Source organism: Prionailurus bengalensis, chromosome B4 (genome assembly GCF_016509475.1).
Source record: "Prionailurus bengalensis isolate Pbe53 chromosome B4, Fcat_Pben_1.1_paternal_pri, whole genome shotgun sequence".
NCBI lineage: Eukaryota > Metazoa > Chordata > Mammalia > Carnivora > Felidae > Prionailurus > Prionailurus bengalensis.
Window position 1 is genome coordinate 11,729,679 of NC_057358.1, and position 16,459 is coordinate 11,746,137.

Sequence of the window (16,459 nt, forward strand, 5' to 3'; positions counted from 1 at the left end):
ACGAGCTCCACCCCCCCTTTTTTTTTCTAAGAATGATACCTTGACTTTTCATAAAATACTATGCAAATAAAGCTTCATTGTCTCCCCGCTCCACCCGTCTGCCTCCCCTTACCCCTCCTGTATAGCTGCCATGGAGGTGCCCCTGCTGTGCAGAACTGTAGCAGAGACAGGAGCTGTGGTCAGGCCTCAGCCATGTGTCCTGAGTTACTACCATCTGGGCTCCAGCATTCCCCATTCCATCCAGCTCCAGCTTCCCCATTCAGGGAAGCAAACGAGGAACCACCATGACCCATGTTTTCCCGAAAAGGCAACCAGAAGCTCAGGGCACTTAAGGACACGTGGCTACAAAGTGCTGGATCTCTGGACACGATTCATCCATGATGACATCCCTCTGTTTCCCAGGGAGCCCAGCGAGCAGGGGTCAGCTGGCTCAGTAAAGGGGAAGACGCAATGCATCTGCCAGAGCCGCAGGACATGGGCCGTTACGGAGGGCAGGGAGAGAGACCCTGGGTTTGAGAAAGGCTGCTAAAGGGGTCAGGAAAAAGGAACGGGGCAGGGGTGGGGGACGCCTGGGTGGCTCAGTCGGTGAAGCGTCCAACTTCTGCTCAGGTCATGATCTCAGGGTTCGTGAGTTCAAGCCCCGCATTGGACTCTGTGCTGACAGCTTGGAGCCTGGAGCCTACTTCAGATTCTGTGTCTCCCTCTCTCTCTGTCCCTCCCCCACTGGCGCTCTGTCTCTGTCTCTGTCTCTCTCAGAAATAAACATTAAAAAAAGAAAGAAAGAACAAGGAAATGGAAGAGCACCTACAGAAGTGACTTCATTTCTGGGAACTCCCTTTCCCCTGACCCAGGAAATAAATTGACAAGTCTTAGGGGCTCTCTAGGCGGCCCCAATTTATGGTTCACTTTTTGAAAGTAGACAAAGGGACTCACTTTTCTTGAAAACCTCTAAGCGCCCCAAACTGTGCAGTGTCCCCTTCATCACTCCTATTAACACGGCTTTTCTTACTGCATTCGCTGTGTCCCGAGTCAAGCGTATCCTTAAATTGTGGTTAGGCTTTGTGGCTTCGTGAGTCTCCCACAATTAACCCATATTTAAACACACTTTGTCAGTGGTTTTTTTTTTTTCTGTTTTTCTTTCTAGCCTGAAAACCTCTTGTACTACAGTCAAGACGAGGAATCGAAAATAATGATCAGTGACTTTGGACTGTCAAAAATGGAGGGCAAAGGAGATGTGATGTCCACAGCCTGTGGCACCCCGGGCTATGTTGGTAAGCACAGCGTGGGTGTCGTATCAGCTTCTTTGGTCTTAAGCACTTCAGCCCTGGCACATGATCGCAGCTGCCTTCATTCCCCTTAAGGGGAGAATAAAAAGGCAAGAGACATTGGAATGAGTTAGAAGAGAGGCGATTTCCCCTGAAACTTTTTAATAGTCGGGCAGAAATCCTGTCTCATTGGGGTGTGGGCCTGGGTGGAAGCCAGGAGTTGATTGGATGAATTCCCACGTTCTGATGCCAGAAATAGTGCCTCCATATCTGTGTTTTCAAATGATTTACAGTGAGACACTGAGATAACCATGAAGTGCAGACACAAACAGAACATGTAAAATGTTGAGATAGAAGTGGCCAGAAAGAGAATATCGATAGGAGGAATCTGGTTCATGCCTTGTCGAAGTCACTCTCTTGAAGTAGCCAGTCCTGATCTGTACTGGAGAAGCCAAGAATTAAAGTCTTTCCTAAAATCAGAACCCCAGGGCCCTCGTACCAAACATACAGAGAGCAGAAAGGGCTACAAGAACTGAACACTCGCATACTGAGAATCATCTTGTGTATTCTGGGGACCTGGAGAAAGGCCATCGGTGCCGTTTGTGTTTTCGAGACGTTGACTTACATGAATGTATTCATTCACTCAGCAAATGTGTACTGAAGCGCATGCTAGGGACCAGCTGCTGTTGTGGGCACTGGGGTGAAGGCTGTGCATGAGTCAGACAGCAGGCCTGCCCTCATGAAGCTTATGTTGTAGTCGGGAGTCACAGCAACAGACAAAGAACAGGGTTGTTTCAGGCCGCGGTAAGTGCTATGGAGAAACTCAAATGAGGACATGCCACAGAGCAGCAAGGTGATGGCGGTGGGGGGGGGGGGGGCGGGGGGACTAGGACGGTTAAGGGCACAGGAATGAGACCTGGGTATTGGCTTGAATGTGGAGAAGCAGACAGCCTTGGGAATGTTAGGGGACAGAGTGTTCCAGGCAGAAGCATCCATTTGTGCTAAAGCTCTCAAGTGGGAAAATCCTGGGAAAAGGGTATAAACCGGGAATGTCTGAGGACAGGAAAAAAATGGGGTTGGAAAAGACTTCTGGAAAACAGAGACCGAGGCTGAATTCTCAATGTACAAACCATGATGGCTTTTCCTAATGAGAACAGGAAGCTCGCCCTGAAAGAGGAGAGGGAATGTTCTGTGACTGGCATCATTCCTGTTTGATATTAGGTGCAACCGCGTGATCCCCCAGGCAGGCTGAGGAAAGCAGTCCTCCCACCTGATGAGCCTGGGCCCCAGAGCATTGTGGGAAACTCCAAACGCCCTTTGGGGCCCTTCCTGGCCCTTCAGGTGCTGGCATAACACGGGTGTTATGTCGCAGCCGGTTCATTTGCAAAGGTGCTCAAAGGAGAGGGGAGAAGAGCAGGCTGAGGGGAACGGAGAATAATAGGAAGGGAAGCCATGGACTCGGGGGCGGGGGCCGGGGGAGGAGGTGGCCATGGTGTGACCGGCACAGGCGGGGATCATGTCCCTGGCGGGTGTGTGTGCTGGGCAGAGCCGGGGAGGTTCTTCTGATGGCAGAGGAGCTGGTGTGGCACAGGCCTTGATGAGATTAGCGGTACCCTGAGTGCTCTCGGCTCTGGGCCAGCGGAGTGGACCCCGTCGGGGGGACTCGGAATCACGGCCGTGGTGGGAGATGCACGCGAGAGCTCACGTGTGTGCCCCAGGGGCGTGGGGGTGTGACGGGAGCAGGAGCATGTGCGGCAGGTATGTGGACTCTCTCCGGGTCAGTCCCGGCCTCCAGGCGGGCGGCAGATAAAAGTGAAGATGTGCTTCTTCTCGTTTGTCCTCAAAGATGGGGAGGGAGAAGGCCCGTTCCAACAGTGGCAATTCCCAGACCCCAGAAAATGAAAAGGCCTGTGAGGACGCGCTGTCCACGCTCCTTGCCGGGATGGCTTTGCCACCTTCTGTGCGGTCCGCCGCCCTGGCCACCGCGGCCGAGAAGCTGAGGGCTCTGTGGCCGCCCCGCTTCCCCCCTGCAGGAGGCCGACTCTCGGGCCGCGGTTCAAATGTTCCGGCAGAAGTGTCCGTATTTACAGACGCATCGCACTGTTCTCATATTTGTCTCTGATGTTGGAAAGCTCCAGCACTTTCTAAATGGATTTTTGCTTCTTTGCGTCTTGGCAGAACCCAGGAATGGCACTTTCTCTGGGTTTCTAAGTGGCTGTCATTCGAGTGGTCTGGTTCTTCTTAGATGTCAGACACTGACGAGTCTGGGAACTGGGAAGCATTTAGATGTGGCCCTTGCTCTTTCTACCCTACATGGTGGCCAGTGGGGCCATCAGGTAACGCTGTTGTCAGATACGGAGTTTTCTCTGAGTGAGGAGGGGTGCGAATGTAGTGGTTCTGCTCATTCATGTGTGTTGAGCACTGAGCTGCCTAGGAAGGCCTCTTAGAGCAAGGAAGGGGCGACACTGGGGGAGCTTATAACCTGTAGGCGTACCTCGGGCAGTGAGCAACAGAGATCGGGCTGTTTCCTCCCCTGCCCCCTCAGTCTGCATGGCCAACTCCTGACACTCAGCCATCAAAGCCCAACTTACACGTTGCCCCCTTTTGGTTGCTTTCCCAGCACCCATTCTCTCTTTTGTCATCCTTTTCCTGACCCTTTTTACATCATTGCATCGGGGTCCATATGCACCGGTGTCCCTTTCCCACCGCACCACACGTTTTTTCTCGGGCAGGGACTATCTTGCTCATCTTTGCACAAATGCTCGTTAAACTGGTAAAAACCCAAGGTTCGCAGAAATTAGCATTTCTCTCTGTCTCCTCTTTTCCCATTCATTCAGCATGGATTTATTAAGTTTATGTGCTGTGCTCAGTGGTTTGGTGTTAAGAATATGAATGTGTAGGGCCAGAGTTTCAGACTTTAAAATGCTCACAGTGTTGTGAGAAAAAGAGGGAAAACCAGTAAATTGAATAATGTCTGGTAAGTGCTACGTTATTCATCATTCAAGGATTATGTATTTAGTGCCTACCTGCTGTTCTAGAGACTGGGGATGCATCAGTAGAAAGGAAAAGAAAAACAGGGGGCACCTGGGTGGCCTGGTCAGTTGAGCTTCTGACTTCAGGTCGGGTCGTGATCTTGTGGTCCATGAGTTCGAGCCCCACATTGGGCACAGAGCCCACTTCGGATCCTCTGTCTCCCTCTCTCTGCCACTCCCCTGCTCATGCTCTTTCTCCCTCAAAAATAAATAAAACATTAAAAAAACAAAAGAAAAACAGATAAAAGTCCCTGCCCTCAATCAAGGTACTTATATTTGAGCGAGAAGGAGACAGACTGTATGCAAACAGCTAAGTCTGTTAATATCTTAGGTTGACAAGTGCTATGAAGAAAAATAAAGCAGGAAAGAGAATAGTTGTGTGTGTTTGTGTGTGTGTGTGTGTGTGTGTGTGTGTGTGTGTGTGTGTAGGGGGTGGCAATTTTAAATGTAGTAATCAAGGCAGCCCTCACTGAGAGGGTGACAGTGGGGTCAAGGTTTGATAGAAGTGAAGGAGCTGGCCGTGTTATTATTTGGAGGAAGAGCGTTCCAAGGATGGTGCAAAGGCCCTGAGGCAGGGGTATGTGGGAGAACAACAGGAGTGGGGTGAACAAAGAGAAGAGCAATAGAAGATGAAGTCGGAGAACTAATAGGCAGAGCATGTGCAGACCAGGACTTAGAAGTCATTGTCAAGACCCTGACTTTTACTCAGGGTGGTGGGGAGCCATTGGAGGGTTCTGAGACAAGGCATGGCATGATCTGACCTGTACCAGGATCCCTCTAGGAGACAGGTGGGGATTAGGAGAGATGCCAGGGTGCAGGGCCAGGGTGGAAGAAGGGAGACCAGTTAGAAGGCTCTGGAATTATTCAAGTGAGAAATGGTGGGAGCTGGGCTACGTTGGCAGAGTGGAAGTGGTAAAAAAGTATCAGATTCCAGAAAAAAATTTGAAGGTAATTTCATGAAGATTTTCTGAAAAATTAAAAGTAGGGCTTGAGAGGAGAAGCCAATGATAGTTCTAAGTTATTTTTTGGCCTGAGCCTCTGAAAGGAGGCTGTTACCTTTACTTTAGATGTCCAAGTCTGTGGAAAGAGCAGGCTACAGAAGTATCACCAGGGGTTCGGATTTTAATTTGTTAAAGTTTGCAAGGTCCAGAAGGCGGTTGGACTGTAAGTCTGGAGTTCTCTCAAGAGGTCCTGTCTGCAACAAGATATAGTTGATTCTCATCACACGTAGTAGTTATGCTCTGTAACGTCACCACCAGCGCTGAACTAGTAAATACTGACCTACTGTTACCCGGGAAATAGAGGTTTAGGGTCCTTGTGAGTCTCTGGTCACAGCATTGTCATCTACTGATGGATACATGACCTTGTTTTATACGTATTTCTACTTAACGACATCTTATTTAACATATATTATTTTTTTAATGTTGATTTTATTTTTGAGAGAGAGACCGAGCATGAGCAGGGGAGGGGCAGAGAGAGAGGGAGACACAGCATCCAAAGCAGGCTCCAGGCTCCGAGCCATCAGCACAGAGCCCGATGCAGGGCTTAAACTCACGAACTGCGAGATCATGACCTGAGCTGGAGTCAGATGCTTAAGTGACTGAGCCACCCAGGCGCCCCTAATATATATTCTTGATTCGTGAACGATGAACTCATGGCTAACAGCACCATAACTTATACCTAAGTGAAGCTGGTCTAGCCACACATGTTCTCTGTAGGCACATTTCCACTTTCTTGTGCCAGGAACACTAGACGGCACTTCATCGCTGCACTTGGGGGCTGTTTTAAACCATGAATCTACAAAATGCACAAAAATGTAAAAAACATGACAGCAGCTAGACCATGAAAATGATACTTGTTTGTAGTGTGAGAGGCGAAACAGGAGGGCAGAGTGTCACCTTGTCTGACCTCTAAGCAGGGAACGTGAACTTTGGAAACTCAGTTTGAGCCTCTCTGCTCATGTCCACATGTGACCACAAAAGCACAGCAAGGATTGATTTGGGGGCTACAAATAAATTTTAGTGAGTAGGCGAATTAAAAGTGCAGAATCCGTGAATAATGAGGATGGACCATATTTGGAGGCTGATGTATTTTTTTTAATGTTTATTTATTTATTTTTAGGGAGAGAGAGAGAGAGCAAGGGAGGGGCAGAGAGAGAGGGAGAGAGAGAATCCAAGCAGGCTACACATTGTTAGCACAGAGCCTGACACGGGGCTCAACCTCACAAACCATGAGATCATGATCTGAGCTAAAATCGGAAGTCCGACACTCAACTGATTGAGCCACCCAGGCGCCCCAAGAGGCTGAGGTATTTCGAAGCTGTGAACCTGGATGAAGTGGCTAAGGGGGAGGCAGGGAAAGATGGAGGAGAAGAAAGGTCCCAGGGCTGAGTCCTGGAGCCCCAGGGACTCTGAAGAGGCAGCATGTGAAACAGGAAGGGAGCCAGAGTGGTGTGGTATCCTGGGAAGCGCTTTGAGTTGGAGAAAGTACCTTGTGTCAGTTGCTATTAAGTCAAGTAAGATGATGACTGGGTGTTGATCGTTGGCTTTGGGGGCCTTGAATTATGGATTAATTGAACCATTAATTAATTAAGCCAGTGGGAGCCCGACAGCCAGCGTAATGCTGTGAAGTGGCTTTTTGTAAGAGGACCCCAGCGTGCTGTCAACCCTGGGGTTGGACACCCCCCCCACACCCGTCCCCCAACACTGGCTTATCTCTGCAAGATCAGGACGCTGTTGGGATCTTGGACAAAGAAACCACGGCCTCATCCCTACTGGCCAGTCTCAACCTAAACAGGGCAGAGCCCAGTCCCAGTCAGCACTCCTCTGATTCTGGGGGCCATGCTGTCCAGGAGCCCCAGCCAGGTGCAGAGTGTTGCTGTCTGCTTTTAGCCATAGTTCAGACTTCAGACCCCTTCTCGGTAGAAGTATTGATTTCAATTTACGGGCACTGTTGTTTTGTTTTTGTTGTTCTTACAGCTGTTGCCTAAATGACTGTTCAGCTAAATAGTGAACTTTGGCAATGTCAAAATGACTTCAGTTTTTTTTTTTTAGTTTATTTATTTATCTATTTATTTTGAGAGAGAGAGAATATATGCAAGCGGGGAGGGTCAGAGAAAGGGAGACAGAGAATCCCAAGCAGGCCTTGGGCTGTCAGCACAGAGTCCAACGTGGAGCTTGATTCCACTAACTGTGAGATCATGACCTACGTCGGATGCTTAACCGACTGAGCCACCCAGGCACCCCAAGATTACTTCAATTTAACTGAGCTCTCTAGCTATGAATAAATAGTGAAAAAAGGGCTGTTTATCCCACGTATCCCAGCACACACACAGGTGCCTGAAAAGGCAAAGGGATCTGATCACCCTTGAATTCATCCTTTACCCTGAACAGCTGCCCTGATGTTACACGTCCTTTAAAAGAACAAGGGCCCTTGCAGAACATCACATCACTGGTGGCAGGAGAATGTGGGCCTCGCTCCATCCCTGTGTATGGGGGTACCACTGCAGGCATCTCTTAGAGCCGCTCCAACACCGAGGGCCCCTCCAATGGTGTATGACCACTGGTGATACAGACCCATATTTGGTAGCATGTGTGCAGTATGAAGTAACCGACGTATTTCAGAAGCAATATTACAAATACAGGTGAGAGAGGAATCAGCAAGGCCTGGAACGACCAGGGAAAAACTCTTGGAGGAGGCGTGATTTGCAGGAAGAGTAGAATTCCAGGCCAAGACAAGGAGAGTAATGGATGTGGGCAAGCAGGAGAACAAAGGCTCAGAGTCCCCAGCTGCTTCTTATCGAGTGTGGAAGAAATATGCAGACTCGTTTGGCTTGGAGAGGGGGCTTGCCCAAACAAGGACTCGGACCAAGAGTCAGATGCTCAACTGATTGAGCCACCCAGGGGCCTCCACCCTTCTGCAATTTCTGAACGGCTCCTCTCTAAATACTGGATACTGTGATGGAGTATCATGGTTTCTAAACTTCACTGTGGTGTCGAGGAGGGAAAGAAACCTTGCAGCATTTTGGAACTTACTCTTTTTTTTTTTTTTTTTTTTGCTTTTAATGACTAAAACCCAAAACACCGGAATGCCTGTAAAGGTCCTCTTAATCTTGAAGTGAAGCTTGTCAGCCTTCAGGAGGAGCGAAGTAGCCATCCCACTGTGGTCACAAACCCATGAGGGCAGAGGCTGGATCTCAGGACGACCTTTGAGGGCGACATCACAGGGTTATTTCTTGCCACGTTGCCCTGAATTGCCTTAACTCCGAACATTTCCTTTCCTCCCTCCCACTGAATTCCAGGTCTCTCCCACATTTTAGAACACCAGCTGCCCTCCCATTTTCCACTCCCTTCCCATTCCTTAGCCTCACCCCTCCACCCACTGGCCACATTCTGGCTTTGGTAGCATTTGAATAGTACTCCAGCTCAGATCGGAACGGTAATTATAAACCAGGACGGCGCTTTCGTGGGGACTTTTCATGCCTGTGGTAAAATTCAAGAGGCTACTAGGAAAATCAGAGCAAGCCACTGTTTTGCGATGCATTTTTAGTAAATTACAACTCTGAGGGAAGGATGAGAAAGCTTTCCAAGGGAACTTGTCCGGCCGAGGACAGAGCTAGCCAAAGAGAGCCCTACTCCTCTTAACTTCCGTGACTTTGGGTTGAAGGCAAACCACAGGCAAAGAATGAGTCTGTGTTTCAGCTGAATTTTTAATTGCCGGCAATCCAGGCTATAGTTCTCCAAACCTTGGTGAAGCCACACGGTTTATGGAGAGGCTTGTAGTAAAGCCCCTCATTAACTGTTTTTTTCTTGTCTAACCCCACCTGCTGCAGAGTCCGCTTACAGAAAGAGTTGTGACTAAGCATGGTTGCTCATACTGCCTGTTGTAATCAGTTCTTCCTGAAGCCAAACTCCACCCTGAAATGGATGCCCGAATTTTCTTTTCCTTGATGTGTAGAATTTTATTTATCATCTCCGAACAGGCAGCCGCTGGGCAGAAATGTCGTTTTTCTCTCCCAGTGTTTCAAAGAAAGCCTTCTCGGGGTGCGTGGGTGACTCAGTCAGTTAAGCTTTTGACTTCGGCTCAGGTCATAATCTTGCGGTTCGTGAGTTTGAGCCCTGCGTCGGGCTCTGTGCTGACAGTTCAGAGCCTGGAGCCTGCTTTGGATTCCGTCTCCCTCTCTCTCTACCCCTCCCCTGCTCATCCTCTGTCTCTCTCCCCAAGATAAATAAACATTAAGAAAAATATTAAAAGAAAGCCTTCTCACCCCTTCTCCAACATGCAACTTCTCCAACTCGTTGCAACTGGATTACAGTTCAATTTAAGGCCTTCTGTACTAATCCACCACATGAATTGGTGCTGCACGGATTCCTTCTCCCCACCTGTGGAAATTCCCGAAAATGCAGAGTCCCATGCAGCTCTTCACTTGAGCTCATATTCTTTTCCACGAAGGCGTAACTTCAGGACAAAATAGCAGGTGACCTTCAGGACAAGAGACTGAGGCATAGAAAGATAACACATCTGGAGCACCTGAGTGGCTCCGTTGGTTGAGCGTTTGACTCTTGATTTCGGCTTGGGTCATGAGCTCATGGTTGGTGAGTTCAAGCCCCAAGTTGGGCTCTACACTGGCAGCGTGGAGCCTGCTTGGGATTCTCTCTCTCCCTCTCTCTGCCCCTCCTCTCTCTCTCTCTCTCTCTCTCTCTCTCTCTCTCTCTCTCTCTCTCAAAATAACAATAAACTTTAAAAGAAAAAAAGAAAGATAACAAATTCTCCGAGATACATTGGCTCAGGGCTCAGCCTGTAATTCTGTCCTCTAACTCACTGCTGGATATGAGATGGCAGAGATGTGGCACCACTCTGTGTGTGCAATCTAATGATTTTAAAAGCCCTCTGCTAGAAGATCACTCTTCTCACTACTTCTCTGTTAAGCTCCTCCCTGTAAAGACCCTATCACATTGCCTAACCTGACTAGCACAGCCGAACTTGAATCCAGGCCCTCCCCTCTCCTTCCATGAGCCACTTGGGGGAAAGCCATGATAGTAAAAGAAGTCTCCACTACCTCTGACCACGACTGACTCCCATCTCTTAGGGCCTTTTCGTCGTGACACACACGAAGTTCAAGTCGAGGGCCTTTCTCCTTGACCTCCACAGACAGGTGAGGTCAGCCAGCAAGAGGCACAAAGGAACCTTGGACTAGGTCACAGGATGGCAAGCAGCCTGTCTGCCAGCCTCTTCTTGCTGATGTCACAGGCAGGTTGGACATTTCCGACACATTTCCAAAGACAGAAGCACATTCGAGGAAAGGTAGAGTGCCGCTAATCTTAGTGTCCCATCGGCTCTGTCTCTGCAGGTAGGGGGAAGGCAGGAGTTTCATACACTGCAAACAATTAGGGAAAAAATTAGGATATGCCCATTTTTATAAGTAGTCTTCTGGAACACATTTTTCTAACTTCCCTTTAAAAAAGAATTATAATTGGGGCCAATGGAAAGAATTGGTTGGATCTGGGCAGTGCCCCCTTGCTGCTGGTTAAAAGATTGGAAAGAGCTTAGGGTGATGGGGAAGGTAATCTTGATACACCTGGCCTGGAGGTAGGAGAGGGTGGGATGCTGTGGGGGAAGGCAGAGGGCCAGGGAGAGAGAATGTAGGAGTACAGTCACTCTCTTCTCTCCGTAAATGCAGAACCATGAAGGTACCACGGCCAGCCAGTGTTCCTCAGCCATCGTGGGAATCTTTGATATTATGGTGGACTGTTCCCATGCCTGGGCACCGTCAGTAATGATCAACAGGCAGTTCCTGGGTTGTGGTGTCTAGAACGGTGCCTGGACCTAGAGGGGATGTATGAGTGTGTTGGTGAATAAGCGAATAAAAGGATCCACAACTCGGTGAACAAAGGGACCCAAGTGCGCAGGAGGTTGGTATGGGGGTTGTAAGTCTCTTTCCAGCTCCAAGATTCAAGTACTCAGACATGCCCTCCCATCACTTGTGGGCCCAGTTCAATTCTGATTTCCGAAGGCTCTGATCAAAAGGGTGGAAATCTCCATTTACGAATCATTTCCATTATGTAAAGCAAGAATGAAGGGAAAGTACCAAGTGATGTCAAGGAACTGTCCATCCTTCACTCTAACAAATAATAAAACCTCCATTCTGTTTTTATCCTATGGTTCTCTCAACCCTTCATCCTTACATAATAACAACTACTGCTAGCTCTGACTATACCTTATTATATGTTTATTGTTTCCATTAAGCCTCATTACAGTCCTGAAGGTTGGGCTCTGTTAATGTTCCCATTTTACAGATGAACAAAATGGAGGCTTAACAAGATTAAATGACTGGCCCAAGTCCACAGGTGTAGTAAGCGGGAGATCCTAGATTTCTTTCACTGCAAAGCCAGTGTGCATGGCTATTTAAAACTTCTTAAATCCGGGGCACCTGGGTGGCTCAGTGAAGTGTCCGACTTTGGCTCAGGTCACGATCTCACAGTTCATGAGTTCAAGCCCTGCGTTGGGCTCTGTGCTGACAACTCAGAGCCTGGAGCCTGCTTCAGATTCTCTCTCTCAAAAATAAAATAAAATAGCATTAAAAGAAAAAAAACCCTAAAAAATAAATAAAACTTCTTAAATCCAGGGGCACCTGGGTGGCTCAGTCAGTTGAGTGTCTGACTCTTGCTGCCGGCTCAGGTTGTGATCATCATGATCTCATGGTTCGTGCGATTGAGCCCTGCATAGGGCTCTGTACTGACAACAAGGAGCCTGCTTCAGATCCTCTCTCTCTGCCCCTCCCCTAAGCACATGCACTCTCTCCAGCTCTCTCAAAATAAATAAATACACTTAAAAAAAATTCTTAACTCGAGACAACTAAAGTTGTTTCAAGTTACAACCACCTAAATCCATTTCACATTTAAAGGAAACCATTTCACATCTTTACCTCCCATTTAATGACAAAACAGTCCTTCTTACCTTTCCCACTCTTTCGTCTTTAAACCTGTTAATTTCTTCTTAGAACACAACACAAGGGCATATGCTCAAAACTTACTAACCACAGCCTTTTTTCCCCACCCCGTGTCTTTCCTGTTCTCTAGTCTTTTTATTTGCACCTTCTTCACTGTTTGACTGTTGGAGGTAATATATCCTTTCCTGGATACTTGGGGTTTTATTTAGAGTAGGTTCAGTATTTTCAGGGCTGTATTCAGGGTTAAAGATCAACACCTGTGCCATCTTGCCACACTCTTGTCTGGCTTAGTCTGATCGTCTCCTTAAGAAGGCAGCCGTGGCTGGCGTTACTTCTGCAGCTGTGTCCACACGTGGCACCCAGGAGAACAGGTGCTCCGTGGCATAGGGCCCGCGTCTGCTTCCCTCACACCACGAAGCCAGTGCCTGAAATGGAACCCAAGCTGTTAAATAACTGAGGAACGCAAGAAACACTGCCTGGGTCCCATGGTTCTGGGTCCCGGGCCTCCACTTTCTGGCATGGAGGGCTGCTCCCCACCCCAGGCCACCCCTCCTGCGTGTCCTCTGCTTCACCCACTGGAGGTGGTCAGTACCGTGGTACTTAGACTTCCATAGAGGAGAACAGACGGCCTTGACCGTGAACCTGGTAACAGGGGGAGATATTCTCAATCTCCTCCTCTCCCTCTGTAGAAACTGCTCTTCAGCACTCCCTTGAGAGCACAGGGAAAGGGAAAATTCTTTTTCTGTTTTCTGTGAGCCTGGGGGTTGAGTGCCGCCCCTGCTTCAACAGAGCCCCTCTTCCTGCTTCCAGTTAGACTTGGTTAAGCCTTTTGCTCCTCTCTCTTTCAGGAAGGAAAATGGGCAGTTTAATTGTTTCAAAAACAAGATGAAAGGTTTCTGAATTTTTTTTTTTTTCCTCTTGGAATCTCTGAATTCCTTTACCAGGAACCGTTGCTTTCAACCAATATAAAACAGCTTGGCCTGGAGGATGCTTCCCACCAAGTGGAATTTTCCACAGTGGGTTGGTCGTGAGTCTCACAGCAGTAAATTCAATTATTTCAAATTTTGAACCAACTGTTTCGCTGAACAGCATGAGACGAGCGTGGGGCTCAGAAGGAGGGCCCCGTCTGTCCACACAGATCTCCAGCAGCTCGGGCTGCCCTGCTGAGACCGCGTGGTTCACGTGATTGACTTCTATTCGCTGGAGTAAACGGACCCGGCCAATGGAACGCTCTTTCTACCAGGGAGAGCTAAGAAAACGGAATCGTTAGCCCCCAAGGTCTGGCCGAGAAGGAGGTTCTGAGAGATCACTTCCCCGAAGGTCTTTCCTGCCCATTAGCCCTAGAAGTAGTGATTCCGAAATCCCTTTGAGAAAAGGTTTTAAAAGGAGAGTGGCATGAACTACACAGTCAGCCACAGACAGAGGCATAGGGCTAATTCTGCCCATTTCCTCCCCTCACTTCGTGTCAGGAGTAACCATTGGTTAACCAAACAGAATGTGCTAAGCCCTGAAGATCCAGACCAGAGATACGTCCCCGCTGTCCAGCGGTACCAAGTGAGGTGGTCGGCAGTGTGATTCACACGGTAGGGAGGAGATACAGAGGGGAGGGGAGGAGGCCCAGGAGGCTGGCGTGTCACGGGAGTTTGGTGATGAAACCTGGGAAACCAACACGTGTCACCCAGGTAGAGCTGTTCCCACTCGGCTGCTACCTATCTTGTGTGTGTCCCTTTTGGCGCCTCCGGGTCAGTCTGTTGCCGCTCACGGCCCCCCAGGACTGTGCCTTGAGATGCACTAGAGGAACGTCTGTGTCCCCCGGCCTGGAGTCTTGTCCTTCTCTCTCCGCTGTACCAGGAGACTGAGCCCTTTCCCGCTCTGCCTGGGCGCTGATGGCATCTCGAACGAGCCACAGTGCCCGTTAATGACGGCTCTCTTTGTCAAGTGTCAGTAGCACCAATTAAGTTATTTCCGTGCAAAGCCTCCCTCTGTGAGGAGGTGTGGGGGTGGCGAGAGTCACTGTCACCCTCCCACTGCACGTGAGTTGTGCTGGGTACAGTCAGGAGAGAAAATTGTTTCTCCTTCATTAGGAAGTTCTTCAGCATCTGACTGGTGTTGGGGGAGAGATGGATTTGTGGTGGGTGTGACTGAGAGCCCTTCCCACTCTCTCTCCGAGGCCCCGTGGGGACTGTGTGCATTTGTTGTCTGAGAGTTTGTACCTTGGAGGCTGTGACATTTTAGAATTACAGCCGAGGGGCGCCTGGGTGGCTCAGTCGGTTAAGCATCCAACTTTGGCTCAGGTCATGATCTCACAGTTCGTGAGTTCAAGCCCCACGTCGGGCTCTGTGCCGACAGCTCGGGGCCTGGAGCCTGCTTCGGATTCTGTGTCTCCCCCTCTCTCTGCCCCTCCCCCACTTGTGCTTGCTCTCTCTCTCTCTCTCTCAAATAAATAAACATTAACAAAAAAGAAATACAACCAAATTCTTGCCAGTGGTATAAGATTAATAACGTAATACAAGGGAGTGTGGCCAGTTCTCAAAGTGAAACCTGGCCTCTCCCAAGATCAGAGCGAGAGTGGACTCTTGCAGAACTACAGGCTGCAGGCCCCAGGCTGAAAGGATCGGGGAAAGGGTAGGAGGTGAGGAGAATTCAACAGGTTGGCCAAACAAGGGGAGCCCACTGTAGGACCCAGAGGAGAGCAGGAGAGAAAATATCCCAGCAGATCCCAGAGGTTCGTCACGATGTGGGTGGCCGTTTCAAATTGTCAGGAGGGTTTTGAATATTGCCTGAGAATCGGTGTTTTCCAAGAATCACTACGAGATGAAAAGTAGCTATTTATAGGGATGTAGGCAGGCTTGTTCAAACAATGTCCTGAGAACATTTGGTTTCACGAATCAAATCAAAAGAGCAGTTGGAATCAACACACATTAGTGTGGTTTGCCATTGCATAGTTCTTTAATTATTTTAGGTTGGTGAGAATATCATTTCCAAATCAATCTACTTTCTCTTGTTTATTGTTACATTACACATCCAAGGACTTTCACTCTCTGTGTGTTTCAAGTGCAGTTCAGAACTTCACCCCAAGGCAAGTGATTTACCTGCCAACAATTGGTTAAACAATGTTTATTGTGTTGTTGATAGGACCTAGGGAAGACACAGCACCAGAAAGAACAAGAAATGTTTGGCACAGGTATACAGACCTCCACCCCCAGTATCGCTACCTTGATATTTGCTTATTAATCATTGAGAACTTTCCCCCCCACACCCATGCTACCGATCCTGGCCTCTCTCCGTCAGTGGCTTCCTTTTGTCCGTTGCGAGAATAGAAGCATCTGAGAAAGATCCAGACACCGTTTCTTTATCTTTTTTTTAAACCCTATGTTTGATGGTATAAACTTTACCATTTAAACAAAATCTCTGGTTTGGAAAATTGTGTATATGTCATCTGTGGCTTCAAGAATCTAAACATCGGAAGGAACATCCCAGTTCCAAGCTGCCTAAAAATCAGCCACTTGCTTTTCAAGTGCGTGCCGTGTCTCGCACGGTTCTCCAAAACGTAGGTCTGTTTGCCGGGCTGAAGGTAGATCTGCTGAATGTGCAGGTGCCTTCGGATGTACAGATTCCTGGAGGGCCATCGTGTTCTTTATTCTTTTGTTTTCTGAGTAATGGATGGTGACCAGAATTTCTTTCTTTCTAACAGTCAGGGAAGGAGCGGGGGGGTGGGGGAGGGTGGTGGGAAGAGAGGAAGGAGGAGGAAGGAGGAGAAGGAGGGAGGAGGGGGTGCTCTAAGGAGTCCTCCCTCCCACACCCACAGCGCTAGAGAACTGAGGATGGGGTGTGCAAAAGAACACAGACAGTATCAGCTCTTCCCAGGAGTGAAGCCTGCTTTGCAGGTGCTGTGACGCTTACCCTCCACACACCGTGGCTCAGGGGATCATCTCAATCTTTGCTTATAAACTGTGGAATCAGCTGTTGGAGGTGCCTTCGCACCTTCTCAGGGCTCCTTCCGCAGGTCTGTCGCCATGTCATACCTGGTGTGACACGAGAGCTTGTGCCCCCAATCCTGCCCTGAGCTCTAGCTGCCCCTGCATCACTGTTTGACATCTGGTGCCATGGAGTGGCTGGGCCGGGCTGGCTTGCCGTCTTCCTAAAGAGCCCTGCGGACCCTGTGACGTGGAAGCCAGGGCTCCTGCCTGCCAGCCTGGCTGTGGGCTCAGGAT

General features: G+C 49.0%; 1 protein-coding gene across 2 annotated transcripts in view; it reads left to right on the forward strand.

The window, feature by feature from the left end:
- The window catches only part of CAMK1D (calcium/calmodulin dependent protein kinase ID), a 435,052-nt gene that overhangs the window by 376,836 nt on the left and 41,757 nt on the right, over nt 1-16,459 (forward strand). For both annotated transcript variants that reach the window (XM_043564752.1, XM_043564753.1), the window contains exon 5: nt 1,145-1,271. In XM_043564752.1, coding sequence (XP_043420687.1) covers nt 1,145-1,271 — 127 coding nt within the window. The remainder of the gene's footprint in view (nt 1-1,144; nt 1,272-16,459) is intronic.